Genomic DNA, 26608 nt, shown 5'->3' with positions numbered 1-26608 from the left:
TAATTTCAGTGAACATTTACAGAGAATTTGGATTTCCATTCATTCATTGCTGTATACTCACATATTTTAAAGTGGCAATGACCTCATTGTCATGTCATTGACTAAAATATGCTTTAAAGGGCTTTTGAAATGACTTTCAGTTCTACTGCTCTATAGCATCTCAGATGGAGAGAGAGCAAAACCTTTAGGATAATCCTACTGTAGTGATTAAAGCCATCAAACAATCTAATGTCTTTCTCAGTTACTGCTGGTCATACCATTATTACAAATCACTCCATACCTTTTACTCAAAAATAGGAGGGGAAAGTATAACAATTTGGAATTAGATTTGAGGTCAAGAAATTATGGCACTGAGAAAAACCACCAAATCATTTACATTAGGCATTTTATCTAATAAGAGAAAGAAATTTGCTTCAGTGGTTGCAAAAATAAAGGATGGAAAAAAGGCTATGGAAGCATTTCCTCACTAAGTTCATGAATCCCAATGTCTTGCTGAAAATATGAATTTCTTCCAGTAATTCATTTCTGTCAAGCATAGTTCAGTTCTCAGATTTCAAACCAAGGAGGAAAAACTTGAAATAACACTTCATGCATCACTGCCATGATATTAACGACTGGATGGGAATAAAAGACCAGGAATGTGTACCCCAAAATATGAAGGTGCTGTCTTTAGGGGGGGAAAAGTCACCTTACAACTCTCAACAGTTTGTGAGAGTGTGTATATGTATGAATTCTCAAACACCTGTGACTGTTGACACCTAGGCCTTTACAAACTAACCTGCTCTGGACTTCTTTGACTACTGTCTGAATTATGTAGAATATGCTTCTACCATTACTCCAGAGCAGACTTCTAAGAAACACTACTACTGTGCCCTTATTTCAAGGAATTTAGAGCAGCAAAGACTCTTCCAGATGGCAAATTTCCTCTAGGAGACTAAATAGAGGACAATATTTAGAACTGTTACAATAAAAGACAATCCAAGTTTAAATGTGAAGAAGGTGCACATATTTTATTAAGTGCATTAAAGAGTTGTTTAAATTTTGTTGTTATTTTTGATTACCCTGGGGAAAATTCACATCAAATAATATTCTTTACTCCCTCTTCTAGTGCTCAAGTAGAAAGGAATTCTATCAAGAGGGGAGAGGTAAGATAAATTAAAAAGCTAATATATTTAAAATCCAAAAAGCCACTTTCCTAGAATTGAGTCTGACTCAAAATTATCCTATAGAACAGAGCGGGACAACCCTATGGGATTTCTTTTTTTTTTTTTAAAGATTTTTTTATTTTATTATTATTTTTGTGTGCGTGTACCGTCAAATCATATCTGACTGGTACAGAAGGAGATTGCCCCTCCTTCCCTGGCAGAGCATCTGGTGGATTCGAACCGTGCACCTCTGGGATTGTAGTTGCAGCTTCTTGCCACTAGGCCACCAGAGCGCCCTTCTTTTTTTTTTTTTGAGAAAGCCACATCTTTTCCTTATAGTATATCTCAACTTGAATGTAATTATTATAACTAACCTGTGGGGTATCTTTGCTCTTTATACACAAATGAACTATGTTGTTGTTGTTGAACGCCGTCGAATCGTTGATGACTCATAGCGACCCTATGAACGAACAGCCCGAGCACTGTTCGTACATAGAGTTTCCAGAGGCAAGCCATTTTGGAAGTGGATGCTGCTCCTGCTTCCAGGCAAATGAACTATACCAAGAAGAATTTAGCTGCATGTTGCCAGCCAGGCTCAGGGGCATGCGACGCCAACCTGCCAATATGTGATTTTTCTTGCCTGTTAACAGTCTCATTCCTGTAGTCAAAACTGCATGAAGCTCATACACTTGGACTAAAGTTAATAATTCTTATGAACAATAGACTATCAAATATAATCTTGAATTAGTTAACTTTTATACTATTACTCTAACATGGGATAAGGTCAAAATATAAGATGTACTATACCCATGACTCCAGAAGGGTAAAATCAAACAAGATTCAAGATATTTTGAGACACTTCTTATGGGACTGGGGGCATGGTCACTGAGAAAGGAGGACAGGCTAGTTAGCGATTTAGTCAGTGTTTGAATTACATAACTCAACTTTCCGAAAGGACAGAAATTTAGAGCTGCACTAGCATTTCAGCAAAGAGAGTCTGCATCTCGTGTAAGTATCCATTGCCCCCACACCGCCCATTACTTACTGTTGACTGTAGTGATAGTGTCTTGGATTTCTGCTTGTGTCAGCAGTTCTTCATACGCATCTCTTTCCTCTTCTGAAATACAGCTATTCTGAAAAACAAAGTCTTCATTGACTCCTGAAGTTCATGTTTCCAGAGTTTAGTAATCAAAAGCAAAAATGCAGAGAGTACTAAAAGGCTGTCACAGCTTCAAGACATGCATTTCTGGAGTGCCTGCTTTACACAGGACACTAGGATTAGGTGTTCTGAAGAATGGCTGCCCAGATGAACAGCAGATGCAAGGGCTCTCTGAGAAGAAATACTGAACGTGCAAAATGCAACTGTCTGAACATTAGGCTGGACCATTTGTATTGTCTTTATTTTTTTAATTAAGGACAATGTCATATGATTCAACCTAATACAACTAAGGAGACTAATAGTGATTGTAAAGAATAGATTCTTTAGGAAATCTTGTATAAACATTTTTAAAAGGCGTCACACTGAGAGGGAAGTTTTTCAAAGAGGCAACCACTGAGGAGGGCTGAGAGAAGGAGTGTCATCTGAAAGGCAAAGAAGGGAGCCTAGTGTGGATGTGGAGAGCGGAGTATAGTCACAAAGTTGGGAAAGGGGGGCCTGCTGCTTGCAGTGTGAGGCATATGTCCAGTGTTAATTTAATGGGGAGAGAGAGGCTAGCTGTGTATCATGGAGGCATCTGAGGGCTAGCTAAGGTCCTCTGCTTACATAAGTAAGCAACAAAGAATGTGAGATTTCTGGTGGGGTGACATCAGATCTGTACTTAAAAGCTTCATCCTGCACCCTCTAATGCTGAGAGTGGGTGACCCCAGGAAACAGGGAGAACTGTTGAGTTCTGAGGTGAGATTAGTCAGGACAGACTGAGCCTAGCACAGTGAGACTGGATCAAGGCCATGTATTCAAGGCAGAGAAAGTCAGCAGAACGTAGCAATGGGCAACTGGACATCAAAAGATGGGGTGCTGAAAGGCACAGAGCCATGGTAATTAAGCATATAAAATATAATGTATATGAATGATTGCATAAAGCATATGTACAATGTATATTAATGATTATATGTAAACCAATAAAAAAATCCAAAGCAACAACCAGTTGTAATTATGTTAACCCCGGCTTATCAAGACCATATATGTTGGAGTAGAATTGTGCTCCATCACATTTTCAATGGTTGACGTTTCAGAAGTAGTTCATCAAGGTTCTCATATATCTCCAGGTGGACGTGAATTCCCAACATTCTAATCAACAACTGAGCACACTACCCATTATCATACCCAGGACTCTGGATAAACCAGTGTCTGCCAATGAGCTGATTCTGACCAGTGGTCACCCTCTGTTCAGAGTATAACTGCTCCGCAGAGTTTTCAAAGCCGGGACATTATGGAAGCAGATCACCAGGCCTGTCTTCAGAGGTGTCTCTGGATGAGTCTGAGAACCTAATTTTTTTTACTAATGTTAATGTTGTTGTTGTTGTTGTGTACTGTCAAGCTGGAAATGCCCCCTAGCTGATCTTACAGCAGGTTTTTGAGGCAGTAAACCACACGGGAGGAGACTATCCATCTTTCTCCCATGAAGCAGCTGGTGATTCAAACTGTGTAACTTTGCACTCAGGAACTCTAGTGGCCTACTGGTAAGAAGCTGCTCTGCAATCCCAAAGGCACACGGTTCGAATCTAACAGCTGCTCTGCAGGAAAAGGATGGGCAATCTCCTCCAGTGTGATTAAATGCCTCTCAAAACCTTAAGTAGGAGTTACATGCTTAACTATTTGTGCCAACCCAGGGATCCGAGATAAGACATGGGCGAAGAAACCAAGTTATGAGACAAGGTGTCACCGTTCCCATTCAAGGACCTCAGAAAAGGACACATGCATGAAAATGAAGGGTAGAAGTGTGTAGTTTTCTGATGCGGAGGGTTTGGGGCCTGTGTGGAACACTCAGGTGAAGATATGTGAAAAAGCATTAGTAAGTAGATTTCAGAGGGGCTAGTGGAAAGCTGTTGGAACCAGGAGTGGCATCTACTTCCTAAAGAACATGCCTCTGGAAACACTATGAACTAGAGAAATATCGATAGAGTTATAGAACAGGGTTCAGGTCTTTGTTCATAGCGTTGCTATGAGTGTGTTCACCTTGACAGCACTTAACAACAGCAACAGTGGAAAGCTGACAAGTGATTTCTTCAAATAGATTAGATCAACAGAGGATGAGCAGAGGTGGAAGTAACTCAGTGTGAGACTTTGGAGAACCCTCATAACAGAGAGCAAGAGACAGTAACAGATGTGGAGAGGATGTCAGCACAGCTTTCCTGCCAGGAGCAAAGACTATCCACGCAGGTGGGGCAGAGCAGGGATCACTATGCTGGATGCTGGTGAAAGCTTAACAACAGAGAAAAGTGGTAGCTTTTACTGAGAAAGCTCATTTGAACTTGTGCGACAAGAGCCTAATGAGAGAAATGCTAAAGGAAGTAGCAGCTCTGAGCTAGACATGGTTTTTACTGATGGAGTAGGAAGGTGTTAAGTATGGAGTTAGAATTAGGAGTATGGTACCTTGCCAAGGTGGGATAACTCTTCCTCAAATATAAAAGGTTAACAGGAAAATAAGATGAATAGATGCAAACCTCTCTACACTCTATCACATGCAATTATTGACTTTAAGGAGTCCTGGTGGTTTAGAGTATAAGGTGTACAGTTGCTAGCTGACAGGTCACAGATTTGAATCCACAGGGAAGATGGCAGCCTTTAATAAAAATCTACAGACTCAGAAATCCAACAGAGGGTCACTACGAGTCAGAATTAAATTAATACCCTGGAACTGTAGCATAGTGTGTAATGGATTGAATAGTTAAGCAAAAGGTTGATAGTTCAAACCCATTAGCCACTCTGTGAGATAAAGATGAGGCAGCTTCCTACCATAAAGATTTACCTCCTCAAAAACTCAATGCATGGTCACCTTGAGTCAGTGGGTTTGGTTTGGGGATGGCTGTTGTTGGGTGCCAGTGAGTCCACTCCGAGTCATAATGATACCATGAAGTAAAGTGGAACACCCTAGGGGGATTTATTACCTATAACCATTATAGAAGGGAGCTGTGGTGGCTTAGAGGTAAGGAGTTGCACTGCCAACTTAAAGGCATAGGGTTTGAATCCAGCAGCTACTCTGCAGGAGAAAAATGGCAATCTCCTCCCATGTGATTCTGTCTCTGAAAACCTGCAAGAGGGCCAGCTATGAGGTGGTTCCAATTTAATGGTACATAACTACAACAACAACAAAAACAATCTTTTCTTTTTGTGCAATGATTAATTGCAAATACTTTTTATAATAAATATTTAATGTTCATTCTTTATTTTCCATTTTTTATTCACATTGTGTTTCATAGGATCATTCCCATACATCGTGTCTTATAAATTAATCACCATTGATTATTTCCCACTAATACCCCATGTTTTCAGATCCCCACTGGATTTTCCCTAATTCCTTCATCTCCTTCCTCTCCCCACCAAACTGTGACCCCGTGATTCCCCCATCCCCATCTTCAGTTACCCTGACCCTCTCTCCCTCTTCGGATATCCATATACAGTTTAGTAGAAGTAGATCTCCTGGACTTTTCCTGTGGAGCTTTTGTGTGGGATTAATTTGCCAATTATTCTGGCCAAAAGTTGAGCACTTAATGGCTGTATCACCAGGACTCCTTTAACTTCTATGAAAGGGAATTCTGATGGCACAGTCAAAGCAAACTGGACTGCTAACCTAAAGGCTGGCGGTTCACATCCACCAGGGTGAATGACAGACAGTACTCCCTTTGTGAGTTCCAGCCATGGATGAAGGTTTCCTATGAATTGGAACTGACTTGACGGTAGTGAGAAAAAGAATTCCATGGAAACTTGACTAATAAAGAGTTGGCTAGTGGTGCCTACAAGGAAAGATCTGTAACTTTCCCAGTTAGCAGTGAGTTTACAACACGATTTTCAATCCTGCCAACTCGTAATTTTCATCATAAAAGGAAAATCTAATTTCCTTACATAGCACATGTACTTCTTTTATATTTACATTTCATCCAAACCAGCTGCAAACGGCTATGGGAACCAGTCATTTGCAAAGCAGTTAATTTTAACTAAGGCTTTGCCGACTCTCTTTAATGCAGAAGATTGTTGGTACCTTCAGTCTTGCATTTTCTTCTTTTCTCTTTTTGTCTTCCCAGAGCTCTTTCTGGTATTCTTGTGCAAGGTGGTCATCCACCCAATTTAAGACAGCATTTGGGTTTCTTAGCGTTACGATGGTTTGCTCCGCGATTCCTTTCTCAATAGCTTCATTAATGGCTATAACGGCAGCATGCACTGGAAAGAAAAGAGCAACAGGAGATTTTTGTCAGTAAAAGGCAACACTGACAAGTTGCATCGACTCAGTAAACTCAGGCAGCTCTACTTTCTGCCTTGGCTTCCACTTGTGTACCATCGAGTCGGGAAATGACCCATAGCTGACCCTCCAGTGGGTTTTCAGAGGCAGTCAATTGTGTGGGAGGAGACTGCCCATATTTCTCCCACTGGCAGCTGGTGGATTCCAACCATGTGCCTTTGGGATTGCAGCACAGCTTCTTACCATGCTTCCAGGAAGAATGCCCACAAAGAGACCTCAACATATCGTGAAGTACCTCCACAAGCCTCTTGTACTTTCGTTCTCAGTATCAAAGAAGTAATCCTTGTTAATTTACTCAATTTGTTACCAAATGCCTAAAATGAGTCAAGTACCATGCCAACCACTGGAGTCTGAAGCTAAGCCCCTGCTTTTTTATTAGGTTGACAGAGGCAGAACCAGGCCCCTGCCAAGAGACAGCTGTGATTCAGCCTTCAACACTAAGAGACACAAAGTAATGCACATGAATACTTTTTAAAAATTTTGTTTTATTATTCTCATTAAAAGTTAAGGGTGAAGAAAGTAAAATATTTTGGAGAATGACACTATTCTTGGAACATCCTAATTGAACCCGCACAAGTATCTGTAATGTGCAAAATTAACTACTTAATATGTTCAGACATCCTCAAAGTAATAATCTAAAGGGCATATAATAAAACTTTTCAGGATGCTTAAAATATCTTCTAAACATCCTATTTCATGCCATCAAAATCAACAATTAAATTGGTATAAGACCACTATTGTAAAAAGCTAAGGAAAGGTTTATACACAGATAATATCACACTTGGAAGGATAATAGGAATGGGAAGGGAGGGGAGTAAAAATAAACAAAGTAAAGGGAAAGACAGTATACAAAACAGGGTTTATTAGGCCATGTCCTAGTAACCTTGGTCCTCTTTGTGTGTGTGTGTGTGACTTTCTTTGCAAAGTATTTCCTCTATTTTCTATTTACTTGCATAGGGAAAAAAAAGAAATGAATTAGACATTGTAAGCTGGTGGACGTGAACTACATGTCTTTGGGATTGCAATGTAGCTTCTTATTACTAGGCCACTTATTATTTGTTGTTGTTATATGCAATCAAATCACCTGAGACTCATAGTGATCCTATGTACAACAACTCTGACTCCTGCCCTGTCCTGAGCCAGTCTCAATGACTCTGACACATCTGCCCACATTACGTCAGTTACTGTATCAGTCCATCTCATCCAGGATCTTTCTCTTCCATGCTGTCCGTCCACCCTTCCAAGCATGATATCCTTCTCTAAGGACCGGTCCCTGCTAGCCATGTGCCCAAAGTATGTGATATAAAACTTCAAACTCCTAGCCTCCAGGGAGAAACTTGGTTTCACCCTCTCCAAAACAGACTAGTTTGTTCTCTTGGAGGTCTACGGGATGTTTAATACTCTTCTCCAGAATTACAATTCCAAGGCATTGATTCTTCTGTCATCCTTAGTTGTTGTCCAGCTCTCTAAAACATAGCAAGTAATTGCAAAGAATAGGGCCTGAATCAGGCACATCTTGGTCTCCAGACTAACATCGTTCTACCTCAGTACTCTGGAGACGTCCCTGACAGCAGATTTTCCAAGTGCAATTTGTCTTTTGATTTTCTGACTGCTTGTGCCAAGAGTGTTGATTGTGGAGCTGAGCAAGCTGTAATTCTTAACAACCTCAATCTCTTCTCCATCTATCATGGTGCTGCCATTTGGCCCAGTGGTGAGAATCTTTATTTCGTTGATGCTGAGCTTCAATCTATATTGAAAACTATAGTCCTCGGCTTTCTGCAGCAAGTGCTTCAAGTCTTCCTCAGTTTCAGCAAGCAAGGTTGTGTCATCTGCATAACGCAGATTGTTAATGAGTCTTTCTCCAATCTTGACGCCACATTCCTTCTCATAAAGTACAGCCTCCTGGATAATCTGTTCTGCATATAGATTGAAAAGGTATGAAGACAGGATGTATCCTTGACACACTCTTTTCCTAATTTTGAAAACTGTACAGTGTTTCCTTGCTCTGTTCTGAGGACTGTTTCCTGTTCCAAGTATAAGTTTCACATGACCCTAATTAATACATTGCATTAATCAATGACAATTAATGTCATTAAACACAAATATCTCTGAGTAAGTGCATGAAAAATCAATATAATATGTATAAAGTATTAAGTTAATAGCAAGTCTGAATTTTTAACAGACTTACAAGCAGCTTCATCCACGGACAGTTCATTGGCCAAAATACCCCCTATTTTGCTGAAAGATGGCATCTGTATCCCATACTTCTCTAGTTCTTTTCTCATGTTGCTGATTTCTTCCTCTGAAAAAGAACAGAAAGGAAGTCAAAGTCAGAGCTCTCAGAGACAGGAACATGGGTATGTGCATCTAGAAATGTCCTCATCAGAAGGTAGGGCCATTACTCAACAAGAAGGTTATAAAGAAACCAGCTTTGGATTCTCACTTCACAACTGTATGGGGAAGGGAATCCAGACAAGTACATGTAAGAAAATAAGTTTCCCTCTCTTGTTGATATAGTGGAAGAAAGGGGATCAATAACATCAGAGTGAAACAAAAGGAACTTGCACTTTTTACAGTAAAGAGACTACAAAACTTAGAAATAAACGTATCCATATAAATCACTAGTACCTGTGAAGTCTACTTTGCCCAACAAATCCTGGATCTGGGGGGCTATTCCTAGTTTGAACAGATATAAACTGAAAGACAAAAACCACAAAATTATTAGAAATTTTAGCATCATAAGTGTTGATTATTTTTAATATATAAATATATAAAAAGGAGGTTATCTCATCTACATCACTCATTTTTACAAATGAGGAAACTGAGTCCCGCTCACAGCTCCTATGCAGCCACAACTACAATCTCTAAGGCCCCAAGACAGATCTAGTGTAGTACAAAGTCCTTCAGAGTCATCCAGCTCTTCATTTTCCATCTGTGGGGAGAATAAGACATACAGCTAATACAAAACAGTAGGGAATCTAAACAGAATGAGCAATTCTTTGGAGATACTTCATAAGATTATAATTCTGTTAATTAAAAACTAAAGTGTACCTGATGCATGTCATGGTATTTTCGATTACTTAATATGCATCTGTAAATTGAACAATAAATAAGGAAGACCGAGGAATTGATGCCTTTAAAATATACTGTGGATGAGGAGTACTGATTACTCCATAGGCCACCAAAAGAACAAACAAGTGTGCTTTGGAGGGAGTGCAGCCAAGGTGCTCTCTGGACCAAGGATGGTGAAATTTTGTCCCACATACTTTGGGCATGATGTCAGGAGGAGCCAGTTCTTGGAAAAAGGCATCATGATGGGAAAAGGAAGACTCAGGAGATGCTTGCCATTGTGTCTACAACAACGGACTTGAGAATGACACAAATGGTGAGGATGGCAAGGTTCAAATCTGTTCACAGGATCATTATAAGTAGTGATTGAATCAACGACGGCAACTAACAACAATGATTTTGTTGAAAAGACGGCTTGCATTATATTGTGTTTTTCAAAACTCTTCCAGATGTTATATATTCCTTGGGGAAACCTTTGTTTTACAATTATCAAAACAATAGAACTATCACAGGTGGATGGGGGATGTTCTCAGTGGAAGACAAATGATGATGTATGCATAATGCTAAGTGGAAGACGGAACATTAATTATATAAATACAAAGGGGGGGAATCCCTTATAACACTATTATGGCAGGTTTTACCTAACCATAGTCTAACAAAACAAGGGCTGGCATCCAAATTCTACCAGAGAATTTACAGTTAAGTGGTATTTTCTACCAAATCAGTAAGTCATAGCTTCTGCCTCATATTTATCTTTTCTCCCCAGCCCAGTCCTCAACATTAATTCTATGAACCAGTTTGGCTCCCTATCATGGGCAGTGTTTGGTGGAGCTCCCAGATTGACTCAAGTTTGGAAGCAGGAGTGGCATCCACTTCCTAAACCACATGCCTCCGGAAACTGTGAACTTGGAGAAACAATAGTTACAGAAAGGCTTCAGGCCTTCTGTTCATATGATCATTATGAGTCATGCTCAACTCTACAACAACAACAATATTCCTTTTATTGTTTTTGCTGCATACAGCCTTCATTATGGATTGAAGCTGAACATTAAGAAAACAAAGATTCTCACCACTGGGCCAATTGGCAGCCTCATAATAGATGGAGAAGAGACTGAAATTATTAATAGCTTTCATTTGCTTGGCTCTATAATTAACACTTTTGGTACCAGCCGCCAGGAAATTAAAAGACAGTTGCATTGGGAAAGTCTGCTGTCAGGGACCTCTCCAAAGTACCGAAGAGCAACGATGTCAGTACAGAGACTGAGGTGCACCTGATCCAATTACTTGTTATGCATTAAAGAGTTGGATAATGACTAGGGATGACTGAGGGAGAAGTGATGCCCTTGTTGTGGTGCTGGAGAAGAGTACTGAATATACCATAGACTGTTAGGAGAACAAACAGGTTCATCCTAGACAGGGTGAAACTAGGCTGTTCCTTGGAGGCAAGGATACTGAAGCTTTGTCTGACATACTTTGGACATGTTGCAAGGCAGGACCAGTCCTTGGAGAGGGACAGCATGTTTGGAAGGGTGGAGGAACAGGCCAAGAGAGGAATACCTTCGATGAGATGGATTGATTCAGTGACTGGGGTAATGGGGGTAGGTGTGTCAGAGTCAGTGAGATTGGCACAGGATAGAGTAGGGTTTAGGGCTGTTGTACACGGGATTGCTATGAGTCTCAGGCAACTTAACAGAACATAACAACAACAACATTCCTTTTATTATAATTTTTTAATTGTGGTTTGGAATTTGTTAGATTTAATCAGAAGTTAGAAATAAGTAGCATAACTAATAAAATTAGCATAACTAATTTTTCTACTATGCAAATTATCTTGCCATGGTCTACTTATATAGACACACACATTCCTTAAAAAAAAATTACCATAGTGTAAGGATAAAGATATGTACACAAAGAAAGTTTTCAATATGTAGTTGTCAAACTGTATGCTTAACAGGATTTTCTAGTAATGCTGTAACAGACACCTCACAAACCAGCTATAACATACTAGTTGTTTGTTTAACAAACTAACAAATTACATCCTTATTTAACTGCCAAAACACAAAAAATAACAGCCCAGCCAAATTGATGTGTTTTTATTGGATGCAGTTCAGTAGATGACATTTCACCTTTTGCGCCTCCTCCACAAAATCATGTCTTTGCCATGCCATGAGGCAAAACATTTTTATCTCATCTTATCTCAAAGTCTTAAATCTACTCCAAATTCCATCCTGGGACAAAATTCCTCTTTATCTCTGAATCTAGATACAAGTTCTGGTTTCCAAGCACAAAGGTGGAAGAGGCTAAAGGCATGTAGACATTCCATGATGAACAGGAGAAACTGGAGGGAACAAAGGGATATCTGGCACCAAGCAAGTAACAGTAACAAAATACCAACAAACAGAAAACAACAGCAGACAAATTGACATTAGACTGGTCATCTTCCTCTCACGGAGTGGATTTAAGTTAACAGAGAGGACTTGGTCTTTGGGTCAACAGCATCACTGTGTCACCAAAAAGAAAAGTTTCTAGGAAGCTGTGTGGCTCCTGGAACGGCCTAAGGGGCTTCCAGGAACAACAAATGTCTGATGGTGGCTTGGAAAACCTCCTGGCTCCCTCTATTCTTTGGAGTTCCTGGGGCTCGATGTGACTTATGACAGTCCTGCAAATCTGAGTTAAACCTAAAAAGCCTCCTGATGAGCACAGCCTCATCCTACCACCACTGTATGACATCATCATTGAACTCTGCCAACACAAGAGCCAAAACACATTATCTAAATCTGTATTTCCTTTTGTTAGTTGTCAGATTAAAATTTTTTTTTCATACTAGTATCAATCATTTGTATTTCTTTCTTGATATGCCAACTAAAGAATTTAGTTTGAGGGAGCTCTGGCGGCCTAGAGGCAAGAAGCTGCACTGAATCCCATAGGCATGAGGTTCGAATCCACCAGATGCTCTGCTGGAGAAGGAGGGGAAATGTCCTCCAGTATCAGTTGGGTCTGACTTGAAGATACACAACAAGGAGAAGAAAAAAAAACAACTTTTTTTTAAAAGTTATTTTAATGACTTCAGAGGGGTGGACATTTTCTTCCCTCCACCCCTTCTCCTTTTTCACACTAAACTACAGTCAAAGGATAGAGGAAAAAAATATGGACATTTTTAAAGCCATATAGTCACTTTATTTTTAGTACTGAATTCCTATATCAGATTCATATCTACAGAGAAAAACACAGTAGACACTGAAAGTCGTCACTGTGAAATAGCCATTGTTGTTGTTCTATACAAGCTGACTGGGCCTTAGAGTGACCCTATGAACAATAGCTCTGAACCCTGTCCTAGCCTGAGCTAATCTCACTGTCTCTGACGTCGACCCCCATTAACCCAGTTACTTTATTAATCGTCTCATTCAGAAGCTTCCTCTCCTGCACTGTCCCTCCACCCTCCCAAGCATGATGTCCTTCTCCAAGGACCTGTCCCTCCTGGCAACATGCCCAAAGTATGTGAGACAGAGCTTTTGTTTTCTAGGCAGTTCATGGTATGTTCAATACTCTTCTCCAGCACCACAAAGGAAATAGACATTATGCACCCATAATTCGAAAGGGAAGAGATAGGATACATTCTTTAATTTAAATTCTAAGATTTTAGAGATTATCGAAGGCATGAACTGTTTATCCAGTCTCTAAAGACTTCACTATCGAAGGTTCAAATCAAACAAGACACTTATAATTAAAACTAGATCATTTAGATGCCCGGCTGGCATTTTTAAAATCATATTTTCTGAGCCACTTCTCAATTCATCATAAGAGAGAAGAATTCTAGTTCAAAAGGGGCTTATATCAACTGGAACAAATAAAACATCAATTTCTTGATCTTTTCAATAATGAAGACTACAAAATGAACTGAATTCAAATGGATAGGTGTTGTAATGATGCAAAATATTTCTAGGAAAATCAAGTCATAATTTAAGAAAGGGGAACAGATCTACAAGTGATAAAAAATTTATGACTGTATCATTCAATTTCTTCCATAATACCTGCTTTGCATTTCCCACATTCCATTTTATAAATAAATTGAGAAACACATCTGATATATTTTATGAAGTGAATTATAGGAATGATTTGATGAAAGAAACTATGAAAATGCAGCAGTAAAACTTAAGGAGATGCCTGTAAAATGTCTCTAATGACAAATTTTTTATGTTATTTCAAGTATTTCATGTGCTGTGTCTTTAATGTATATTTCAAAACAAATCAAATCCACTGCCATCAAGCGGATTCTGACTCGTAGGGATCTAAAAGACAGAATAAAACTACCTCATGATGTTTTCAAGCCTGTAAATCTTCATGTAAGCAGATTGTCAATATTTTCTTCCAGGGAGCAATTGGTGGATTCACACTTTTTTAAAAAATTTATTTTTAACATGTGTACCAGCAAACCAGATCTGGAGGAGACTGTTCCTCCTTCTCCAGCAGAGCTTCTGGTGGATTTGAACTGGTCACCTCTGGGATTATAGTGCAGCTCCTTGCCACTAGGCCACCAGAGCTCCCTTAGATTCAGACTTCTAAACTCTTGGTGAACAGCCAAGTGTTTTAATCAGGATTCCTTGTAAGTGCATTATTGTTTGTTGTTATGTGTTGTCAAGTCGACTATGACTCATAGTGATCCTATGCACAATAGCTCTGAACCTTGCCCTATCCTGAGCCAGTCTCACTGTCTCCAACACACCTACCCCATTACTCTAGTTACTATTTTTTTCCCCAATTAAACCATAAGCTATTAAATATTCATCTCGTTAATATATTCTCAAGTCCTTAACTATATAATGATGAGATAAGCTAAAATTTTAGAACCATACTATTATTTTTATATTATTCAGTGACAACATTGAATAATTTAAGCCTTCTGGTGGCCTAGTGGATAGGGTACTGTGCTGCCAAGCCAAACACACGCAGTTCAAATCCACTAGCTGCTATGTGGGAGAATGATGGGCAATCTCTTCAGTGGAAGATTTATAGCCTCTGAGAACACTCTGGAAGGTCAGTTATGAGTTGGCTCCAAAGTGATGGCACATAAGAGTAACGATAGCAGTAGTTATGCTCTCATTTTATATATTTTTTTCTCTGTCTTAATTTTGTCCTTGACTTATTAATATTTGAATCAGAAGCCACTAAGTCTATTTCAACTCAAGTTGCCACACACATATCAGAGTAGAACCATGTTCTGTAAGGATTTCAGTGGCTAATCTTTCAGAGGCTCACCAATCCTTTCTGCTAAGATGCTTCCAGGAGGCATGTACTGCCAAGCTTTCAGTTAGCAGCAGAGCTTTTAACAGTAGATAGCTTCAAGGCTTTCAGTGCAAGTACTCAAGAAGTATTTGCTAAATGGTCATTCACACACCTTCATTTGTTCTCTGGGTGCTAGTTTTTGGCTGTTGACTTTAGTGCCTCTTTGGTACTATAGATTCTCCCCAGATGCCTGACACGTCTTGCTGTGCAGGCTTTTCCTGGGTCTCAGATTTACTGCTATCTGGTGCTAGCTCCATGACAGGAACCAGACTAGGGAGACAGGGGTGAGGGGACAGAAAGCAAAAGACTTTGTCCAGAGTCTTGCTTTCTTAGATTGGGGCTTGCTGTTCCTTTGTTGGGGTCTGGCTATCCTGGGTGCTGGCCTGCTCCCCTGGCATCAGCACTTGCACTTGCTGCTTTAAGGAAGGACTAAGGCTAAACTGTCTCCAGTGCTAGCTTGCTTCATGCTCTCTCCTAGTCTCTTTGCTTGGAGTAATTCCCAGGGGAGCTCCACGCTCTGCTGAACTCTTCAGTATTTGGGGTTGGGGGTGGCTGTAACCTTTATTACTTCAGCCTTCATTACAGCTTTTTTTTTAATCTTCTTTTCCAGTCACTCCAATCTTATCCACTTGCTTTCTGTTGTCAATTGCTCCAATTTATGATTAGAGGATGACAGTCTTCCTTTAAAAATTCTTGGAAAAAGTATCCCTTTAATAACTTTAACCAAGAGCCCTCGTTAACAGTGTATAATACATCAGGTTACTAAACAGATTCATCCTAGAGAGGGTGAAATCAGGCTGTTCCTTGCGGGCAAGGATTCTTCATCTGACATATTTTGAGCATGCTGCAAGGAAGGACCAGTCCTTGGAGAGGAACATCATGCTGGGAGGGTGGGGGAACAGAGAAAGAGAGGAAGACCCTGGATGAGATGGATGGATTCAGTGACTGGAGTAATGAGGGTAGGTGTATCAGAGACAGTAAAATTGGCACGGGATAGAGCAGGGTTTAGGGCTATTGTACACAGGGTTGCTATGAATCATAATTGATTCCACGACACGTAACAACAACAACCAAAAGACTGCAAGTGGAATTTACCAGCCTCTCTATAGGATCAAGATGTGCAGTCTCCTCCTGAAAGGACTTATAGTCTTGGAAACTCAGTATATGTTGTCCATAAGCAGCAACTCTGGGCGAGAGTGGGTATAGAGTTAGTAACTTCACAGAATTCGCAGAAGAAGGTAAGACAGCTGTGCTCAATCAATGAGCTCAATCCTACGGTTTTCATAGTATCTTTGGTCATACATTGATTTAACTATTATTTTTTTAAAAAAACATATTACTATATGAAATTATTTTTCTTGACAACCAGTAAAACTACTTTTCTGGCCCTAAACTAAGGGCAATTAGGCTGCCACTAATATAAAGGCAAACAGATTTGTTTTCAACATGAACTGTAAACTTTTACACTGTTCAGAAGCTTAAATTTTCTTCTTTTGGTACCAAAGAGTGAGTTATTTCCAAGTATACTTTTTATTAATCCTCAGTAGATTAAATTTCCTAAAAGCAAACATCCTGGTTTCATGGAAAGTTACCACAAGGTGGTGCTGAGAAGTTGTCTTTCTGAATTGGAAAACTAGTTACTCCAGTCAAGAGTCCATTTTAAAGGTTATTTTAGATCAGAGATTTATATAGGCTAACATGGATCGGGGAGGAAATCTTGTTTACTTGTCTATATTTTTACCACAGAAGTTTTATGTTTTCTATTTGGCTTCGATTCACAGTATCTCTTCTGATGTTGATGTTTAAACTACTATTTCTAAAAGATCACTCTGAAAAATGAGAATTCTATACCCAGCTACTATGTGGGTGGTGCCTGCAAGCAGATTACTTAGACAGAGCAAATGTTTACTCCCATCAGCACTAGCTGCCACTCCAGTCGACTCCACTAACGGTGAACCCATGTATGTCAGAGTAGATCTGGGCTCCATGGGGTCCATGGGGTTTACCAATAGCTGCTTCTTCAGAAGTAGCTGGCCAGGCTTTTCTTCCAAGGTACCTCTGGGTAGACTATTTGGTTAGCAGCAGAGCGCATTATACTTTTGTACCACTAAAAACTACAAATGTTTCCTAGCACTTGGATCTATAATCAATGTGTATGGTTATTGTTATATGCCATTGAGTCATCCATGACTCACAGCAACCCTACTACATACAATAGCTCTAAACTCTGCCCTATCCTGAGCCAGTCTCACGGACTCCGACGTATCTTCCCCTATTTTCCTTGTCATTGTGTCAACACATCTCATACGGGATCTTCCTCTCCTGTACTGTCCCTTCATCCTTCCAGGCATGATGTCCTTACCCAAGATCTGGTCTCTCCTGGTCATTTGCCCAAAGAATGTGAGATGTTGCTCTTCAAAATCCTTGCCTTCAAGGAGAAACTTGGTTTCATCCTCTCCAAGACAGATCTATTTTCTCTTGGTGGTCCATGGTATCTTCAATTCTCTTCTCCAGCACCACAACTCAAAGGCATTGATTCTTTTTCTATCATCCTTGATCACTGTACAGCTCTCTCATGCATAAGAGGTAATTGCAAAGACCATGGCCTGGATCAGACATACTTTGGTCTCTAGACTGACATTGCACTTCAGCACTCTGGAGAGGTCCATGACAGCCCACTTTCCCAATGCAACTCATCATTTGATTTCTTGGCTGCTGGTGCCAAAAGTGTTGATTGTGGAAGCAAGCAAGCTGTAATTGTTAACATTATTCTCTTCTCCATCTATCATGATGCTGCCAATCAGTCTGTGGTGAGAATCTTTGTCTTCTGAATTTTGAGCTCCAATCCATATTGAAGACTAAAGTCTTTGACCTTATGCAGCAAACGCTTCAAGTCCTCCTCAGTTTCAGAAAGCAAGGCTGTATCATCTGCATAACATAGGTTGTTGATGAGTCTTCCTCCAATCCTGATGCCACACACCTCTTCATAAAGTCCAGCCTCCTGAATCTAATCTGTTCCGCATACAGATTGAAAAGGTAAGGAGTCAGACTGCATCCCTGATGCACTCCTTTCCTGAACCATGCCGTGTTTTCTTGCTGTTCTGATGACTACTTCCTGATCCATGTACAGGTTTTGCATGAACACAATCAAGTGTACTGGTATTCCTGTGTTAGTAGCAGCATTTTAAAAAAGCAAAAGATGCATTGAATTGGGTAAATCTACTACTGTCAAGGACCTCTTTGAACTGCTAAATTAAGGTGTGCTTGATCTAAGCCATGGTATTTTCAGTGACTTCTTATGCATCTGAAAGATGGTCATTGAGTAAGGATGACAGAAGAACCAATGCTTTTGAAAGATGGCGATGGAGAAGAATCCTGAATGACCAATGCAATGACAAAAGAACAAACAAATCTGATTTGGAGAAAGTGCAACCAGCGTGCTCCTTAGAGGCAAAAATGGTGAAACCTTTGTACACATCTTGCAAGTAAGTTCAAAGGGAAAAGGGGAAAGATAAGAAGGGTTAAGGGTGGGAAAAGGGGAAATCATGAGGTCACAGAGTTTTTGGGCAGAGGAAGGAGGTAAAGGAATTGGGAGAAATCAAGGAGGGACCTGAAAAACTGAGGTAATGGTAGGTATGGATCAATAGTGATAAATTTTGTAAAACACAATGAATGGGAATGACTGTATGAAATCCAATAGGAATAGAGGAATGTGTCAAACACAGGTATATAAACTAAAAGCTATATATAAATTTTTTATGCACACCAATTTAAATAAAAATTAGTTTTTAAAAAAAAGGTAAAACTTCACTTCACATACTTTGGGCACATTATCAGAAAGGACCAGTCCTGGGGAAAACACATCGTGCTTATTAGAAAAGTGGAAGGTTAACCAAAGACAGGAAGACTCTCAAGCAGACAGACTCACACAGTGACTCAAACAATTCATTTGAGAGTGGTGAAGATTGAGGGTCATGCAGGATGGGGCAAGGTTCAGATCTGTTGTCAGTACAAATTCTTGTCGGCTGGATAGCACCCAACAAAAACGTATTTATCCAATATTCCCACTCTAGACGACAGTTCACCATTTCCTCAAAAAGTTGAACACAGAATTTCCATATTATCTAATTATTCTACTGTTTGGAATATCCTCTGAGAAAACTAGGGCTGAGGCAGAGATTTATACACCAAGGTTCATAGCAGTGTTAATCATCATTACAAGAACATGGAAACAGACCTATCACAATCGAATGAATTGAGAAATTATGGTACATTCAGACGATGTAATACTTTGCAGCATGCAGGAACAATGATTTTTAAAATTACTACCTAACTTGGGAGGGACTGGAGAGCATTATGCTATGTGAACTAACTCAGTCCCGTAAGGACAAATACTGTATATAACCATAACCGTAGAAATAAAGACCATTATTACAGAAATAGATAACTTATAAAACATGTATAAGGATCTAAGGGAGGGAGAGTAGGAGCAGAGGGGTGAGGGTGGGCTGGGGGGGGCAAGTAATCATACGGTGGCACAATTTGATGAGTGGAGGGAGGGATGGGTAAAGGAAATGGGAAAGATCTGTAACAGCAAACCATTCCACTAAAAGCATATAGATTCCTAAGAGGCCAATCATGATTTGAAACACCTGGTTAAATCTTGGGTCTTAATCTTTAGGAAAACGAAGTCCAATATGCAAAATACCAATTCCTTTAGTTCCTTAGGACTGAATTCATTAAGCACTTTCTGTAATGCTGACGAACCAACACAAGGAGATGAGAGGGCTCTCAGGGAAGCTGTGAAATTAAAATCCCCATTGCTTCTGACACACAAGACAGCACTCAGTGCGAAATTGCAAGCCTCTTAACACTCTGGAATGTGCTACATGCTTGTGCTACAGAGAAGGCTTTCACAGAGGAAGCTAAAATGTCACTGGCCCATGTGGTCCTGTTTATAAAAATAATACAAGTTATAGCCTCAGAAGCAAAAAAGTGTGTGTGTGTGTGTGTGTGTGTATTTCATCTACAAATTTTAGTATACATATATATTAAAAGTGCTATCTATGTCAGATGTGCAGTTTGGGTTTAGAAGAGGCAGTGGCACTAGGGACATCATAGCCAAAGTTACATTGATCTTAGCTGAAATCAAAGTACCAGAGGAATTGTCTGTATTTCATTGACTATGCAAAGGCATTTGACTGTGTGGATCATAACAAATTGTGACTGAGAAGAAGGGGAATCCCAGAACACTTGATTGTGCTTATGTGAAACCTATACTTGAACCAGGAGGCAGTCATCAGAACAGAGCAAGGAAACACTGCATAGTACAAAACCAGGAAAAGTATACTCTAGGGATGCATCCCATCTCCATACCTTTTCAAATTATAGGCAGAACAGATCATCTGGGAGGCTAGGCTGAGGAGAAGCATCAAGATTGGAGGAAGATTTATATACAAAAAGCATTAGGCAGATGACACAACCTTGCTTACCAAAATTGAGGAGGACCTGAGAGATTTGCTGCAGAAGGTCAAGGACTGTAGTCTTCAATACAGATTGAAGCTCAACAACAAGAAAACAAAGATTCTCACCACTGGGCCAATTGGCAGCATCATGATAGAGAGGGAAGAGACTGATACTGTTAAAAGCAATCCAGGCCATGGTCTTTGCAATTATATGCTATGCATCAGAGAGTTGGACAATGACTAGGGATGACAGAAGAAGAATCAAAGATGTTTTGACTTGTGATGCTTGAGAATTAAATTGAATATAATATGGACTGCTAAAAGAATAAACATGTCTGTCCTGGAAAGGCTGCTTCTTGGAAGCAAGGATTCTGGAACTCCATTTGACATACTTTGGGCATGTTGTAAGGAGGGACCAGTCCTTGGAGGATGTCATGCTTGGAAGGATGGAGGGACAGTGCAGGAGAGGGAGTCCCTAAATGAGATGGATTGACTCAGTGATTGAGATAATGGCAGTAGGTGTGTCAGAGACAGTGAAATGGGTTCAGGACAGAGCAGAGCTGTTGTACATAGCGTCTCTCTCTATAAGTCAGAGTCGACTTGATGTCACACAACAACAACAACAACAACACAGTAATGGAATGTAAACTTGAAAGGCAGGAGCTGAATTTATTTTGGCTTTTCTGGATCACATCATAAGCAGCTTGTTTTGTGCCAGAGCTGGTGGGCTGAAGAGTGATAAAAAAGCCTCATGGTAGACCAGATAAATCAAAGCCTCCTGTTAGACCAGAGAGACCATTGGACTAGAACCAGAGCCTGACTCAGGCCTCAAGGCTGCCACTGTCCACATGCATGACGTCAAGTAAATCACAGGATGTGTGTGTCCAGTTCCTCATCTGTGACATGAATGATCAAGACTAAAATAACTTCCCAAGGTCCTTTCAGTTCCAAACAAAGTTCCATGATTTGTCATTTTGGGCATCTTATGTAGAACAGCTCAGAGGCTAGTGCTGAAATTCAAGTTTGATGCCTCTCTTTTTTTTTAACTTTCCATTTGCTGCTGTTGTTAGCTGCTGTCTGGTTGGCCCTCACCTCATAGCAACACACACAGCAAAACAAAATGCAGCCTGGTCCAACACCATTAACATGAGCTGCAGGTTAGATTACTGAGATGCAGGGTTTTCAGAGTCTGATTTTTTAAAAAGATTGCCAAGTCTTTCTTCCTAGTCTTAGGATAGAAGCCCTGCTGAAACCTGTTCAACATCGTTGCAACATTCAAGCCTCCACTGACTGACTAGGAGTATGAGATACACTGTCCAGAAATCAAACCAGGTTTGATTTCTTTTGAGTAGATTCTCATGGAAATGGTGGTAGTGTTGTGAACTGCTGCCAAGTTGTAACCAACTCATAGCTGACCCTCCAGCAGGTTTTCAAAGACTGTAAATCACACAAGAGAAGATGGCCCATCTTTCTCCTGCAGAACAACTGGTGGATTTGAACTGCATGCCTCTGTGTTAGCAGCCCAGCTCCTTACCACTACCAGTAGGGAAATAACGTATCTCCATGTGCAATCCAAGGCTGATTATTTGTTAACAGCACAAGTTTTGTTCCTGAGTCCCAATTCTGCCATTTGTGGGACCTTTTGTGCCTCTCTGAGCCTCAACTGCCTTAGTTATAAAGTTGAAATAACTAACACTGATTGTTGCTATTGCCCTAGGAAAATCTGTTGCAAAGAACCTCTGCAAAGTGCAAAAGAGCAAGGATGTGGCTGTGAAGATGAAGGGGTACTAGCCTTATGCAAGTCAAGGTATTTTCTTTGTAATATTGTACAATTGTGATTTGAGTGTAAGTTTACAAAGCCTTTTGGCTTTTCATTAAACCACTCATGCACATTTTTACATTAACTACAATACCCACAATGTAATGGCACTTTTCCTGCTCCTTCTTTGTAAGCCTCATTTCCCTTTTTCATTCTATTCTATCCTATCCTATCTTTAAGGCTTTATTCTTCGTCAAGTGCTGCTCTTTTGACCTTATACGAGGTTCCACAGCAGAAGCAGTGTTGTGTATGTTGCTAAGTAACAAGACATGATTCAAAGAGAGCATGGAATCCCATAGACAGAAAGGTGGTGGCTGTTATGTGCTGTCGAGTCACCTGTGACTCATAGTGACCCTACGTACAACAGCCCCAAGACCTGCTCTATCCTGTACCAACCTCACCATCTCTGACACACTAACTCAGATTACCTCAATCACTGAATCAATCCATCTCATCATGTGTCTTCCTCCCCTGCACTGTTCCTCCAGCCTCCCAAGCATGGCGTCCCTCTCCAAGGATTTGTCCCTCCTTTCAACATGTCCAAAGTTTGTCAGATGAAGCTTCAGAATCTTTGCCACCAAGGAGCAGCCTGGTTTAACCCTCTCTCAGATGAACCTGTTCATTTTCTTAGCAGTCCATGGTATATTCAATACTCTTCTCCAGCACCACAGCTCAAAGGCATCAATTATCCATCTAGCATTCCTAGTCATTGTCCAGCTCTCTGATGCATAGCAAGTGATTGCAAAGAGCATCGTCTGTATCAGGTCTGTATTAGTCTCCAGAGTGACACCATTGCTCTTCAGTACTTTGGAGAGGTCCCTAACAGCAGACTGTCCCATCACAATGCATCTTTTAAATTCCTGGCTGCTGGTGCCAAGAGTGTGAACTGTGGGGCTAAGCTGACTAAAGCTGTTGACAATCTCAGTCTCTTCACCATACATCCTGATGCTGCCAATAGGCCCAGTAGTGAGAATTCTTGTTTTCTTGACATTGAGCCTCAATGCGTATTGAAGGTTTCAGTCCTTGATCTTCTGCAGCACAGAAAAGTATAACCTTAATAATACAGAAAATGTGGGGCATGGGAAAAATTTTGTAAAAGAAAAAAACCTATGACAGACATAGATAGGTTCGTCTGCTTTTTTGTACCTCAATCCCAAACACTTCTACCTTCTGATGTTCTTCCTGAGAACATGGGACATAGAAAGGGACGGGGGGCGGGGGGGGGGAGCTGTCCACTGAATTAAGGAAGTACCTCCAGAAAACATATTTCAGTCAGAGGTACAATCTACCGAAGGGATCACTCATCAGCTGGTTTCTTAGGAAAGAAAAAAAAAGGTCTTAAGTACATGGAGTCTAAGATAAGGGAATGTTACACAGTAGGACCTGGCAGAACAAGTTCAGAAGCAGCCTGACAAGCAAAGAAGCCATGTGATAGTGAGAGGTTTAGGTAGGAGGGGCTCCTCCCCACCAAGCAGGCAGTGGATTTAGAAAAGCTGGTTAACCAGAAGCCCTATTGCCACAACCATTGACAAATGCAAGCCCCCGCTGTGTGCGGTTTTAGCATTGCTGATGCATTCAAAAACATGACTGCCAGGGCATGCTGTATGTCCACAAAATCTGTAAAAGGAACAGTAAGTCTTAGAAGAAAGGTGTTAAGTAATGTGTTCAGCAGGGCAAACAGTTGCAGTGAAGTCGGTTCACGACACCGTGTCTAGCAGAGGAGCCCTGCGCTTCATGGCCATTTCACTACAAGCTTTTTTTCAGAAATGGATGTCCAGGTCTTTTTTCTGAGATGCTGCTGGGTGGATCAAAATCTCTAGCTTTTTTGGTTAGCAGTCGGGTACATTAATTGTTTGCATTACACTAGGATTCCTGGTTGTCAATGCAATAAACACTTGCTAGTCAAATTAGTTAATGCAGCAAGAAAAACAAACCCACTACCTTATTACGCTGACCTAGAAAAATCAATACTGAATTGGAAAAAAGATTCCTCATAAATAGTAGGAAAGAAGCATGGCTTTTAAAAAGAAGGTGTACTTGGGATAGGTGTAGAACATCCTACTACAACAAAGCATATATGTTTTTAAAAATCTCAGGCACAAAGGAGCTGGCCAGAATGGGCTCCCACGAAGGAATCTCAAACAATGTGATCTGTTAAAAAAGAATATACTAAAGGGAGCTCTGGTGGCCTTGTGGCAAGAAGCTGTGCTGCAATCCTGAAGGCACGCTGTTCGAATCCACCAGATGTTCCCCTGGAGAAGGGGCAATCTCCTTCTGTGCAAGTAGGAATCGACTCGATGGTACATAACAAGAAATAACAACAACAACAACAACAAAAGAATATACTAGTCCTAGTATCTGGCTCACAGTGAGAAAAATGGGAATCCCAGAACACTTCATTGTGCTCATGGGGAATTTATGAGTAAACCAAGAACCTGTTGTGAAAACAATGCAAGGGAACATGCCATGATCTAAAATCAGGAAAGTTGTGCAGCAGGGTTATATCCTTTCTCCACATCTATTCAATCTGTATGCTGAGCAAATAATGCAAGAAGTGGAACCTTATAAAAAACAGTGTGGCATCAGGATTGGAGGAAGACTCATCAATAACTTGTGTTAGCAGATGATACAACCTTGCTTGCAGAAAGTGAAGAAGATTTGAAACACTTGCTGCAGAAGGTCAGAGACTATAGCTTTCAATATGGATTACATATATCTCAACACCAAGAAAAAAAAAATCCCCACTGCAAGACCAAGAGGGAACATGTTGATGGATGGAAGAGAAAAACTAAAGCTATCAATGATTTAATTGTATTTGTATCCACAATCAACACTAAGAAATCTAGTTATGTTACAGTGGGAAAATTTGCTGTCAAGGAACTCTTCAAGATGCTAAAGAGCAACGATGCAGTTTAAAGACTAAGGTGCACCAGATACAAACCATAGTATTTTCAATTACTTCCTATGCATGTGAAAGTTGGTTAGTGAATAAGAATTAGAGCAGAAGAATCAACGCTTTTGATTTGCGATGTTGAATTCTTGTGAGTACTGAATATTTTACAAACTTCCAACAGAATAAAACAAGTTCGTCTTAGAGGAAGTGTAACCAGGGTGCTCCTTCCAAGCAAGGATGGTAAAATTTCATATTGCATACTTTCGAGATGTTGTCATGAGGGGCCAGTCCTTGGAAAAGGACATCATTATGGGAAAGGTGGAAGGTCAGAGAAACCGAGAAAGACTCTAAACTAGACAGATTGACAGTGACTGTCACAATGGGCTTGAGCATATCAGAGATGGTGATGATGGCACAGGATGGAGCAATGGTTAAGACCAGTTGTTCACTGGGTTGCTAGGAGTTGTAGTGGACTCGAAGGCTCCTAACAACAGTTGTAGTAAATATCTATGAAAGGTCAGGTGTTTGCAACAACAACAATAAAATACAATCCCAGGGAAAAGTATAAAACACATGGTAAGAAAGAGTGTGTGAAAGAGGACATATCAAGCTATTTTTATTGACTTAAGAAGTTGGAGAATATTACTAAAATACAGGTGTTATTTACACAGAGGAGATATGAATACACACTGAACGGGCACGGCTTCAGAAAACAAAGGAAATGTCCCAGAAGAAGGAGGTCCTGAGGAGCACAGGTGGCCACAAAAAAAACCAGGTGGAAAAGAGACCAAGAACGATGGCCACACTCAATAACTGAGCAGGTTGAAGCCCCAGGAACAATCCTTGGTGATAAATCAGCTCCGTGGCCTAATGAACTCTCTGCAGAGTTAACGCCTCCTCTCCTGTGAGAAAGCTCTAGACAGGCCAACTAATGTCAGGAAAGTATTCAACGAGGTTTTAATAATGCTAAGAGAGCAAATCAATACATCATTATGACAGGACAATGGATATGCAACACTGGCCAAGGGAGACTTGAGAAGTAAATTACTGTAAGGTGATGGGGTTGGGTAGGTGGGTGGGTGGGTAGGTGGATTGAGGGGGACAGATTGTATATAAAACCCTACCTGAAAGTCATGTGCTTTAACAAAATGTTTAATTGATTTAACAAATAAAGTTCAGCCCTGTAAAAAGGAAAGCCAGCCAGACACCCAGTGGCCAGGATCTAAATGACGTTAGGAAACAAAACCAAGCCAAGAGAGCTCCATGTATGTTCCTGCTGACGATGGGTTAGTCAGAAACCAGGCCCACAGGCATGGCAGGTTTGAAGGGGCATTCTATAGCTTCTGGTGTTGGTGAGCAACATCTCAAGGAAGGTGCCAAAGTAGTATTATTATAACCCTAGCCTAAGTCAAAAGAAGTAGTTAAAGCCAAGAAATGAGTGAAACTTTGCAATTTGGATCTTTTAGAAGAGATTCAAG

General features: G+C 40.4%; 1 protein-coding gene across 1 annotated transcript in view; it reads right to left on the bottom strand.

The window, feature by feature from the left end:
• IQGAP2 (IQ motif containing GTPase activating protein 2) overlaps positions 1 to 26608 on the bottom strand; it is a 392955-nt gene that overhangs the window by 179206 nt on the left and 187141 nt on the right. The window contains exons 5-8 of the mRNA XM_006889829.1: positions 9230 to 9297; positions 8790 to 8903; positions 6344 to 6522; positions 2191 to 2278 (exon numbers count right to left, since the gene is read on the bottom strand). Of these exons, the coding sequence (XP_006889891.1) occupies positions 2191 to 2278; positions 6344 to 6522; positions 8790 to 8903; positions 9230 to 9297 (449 nt within the window). The remainder of the gene's footprint in view (positions 1 to 2190; positions 2279 to 6343; positions 6523 to 8789; positions 8904 to 9229; positions 9298 to 26608) is intronic.

The sequence above is a fragment of the Elephantulus edwardii genome, unplaced genomic scaffold (assembly GCF_000299155.1).
Source record: "Elephantulus edwardii isolate Elephantulus edwardi_28Jun2011 unplaced genomic scaffold, EleEdw1.0 scaffold00082, whole genome shotgun sequence".
NCBI lineage: Eukaryota > Metazoa > Chordata > Mammalia > Macroscelidea > Macroscelididae > Elephantulus > Elephantulus edwardii.
This window is presented reverse-complemented; position numbering and strand designations above follow the sequence as displayed.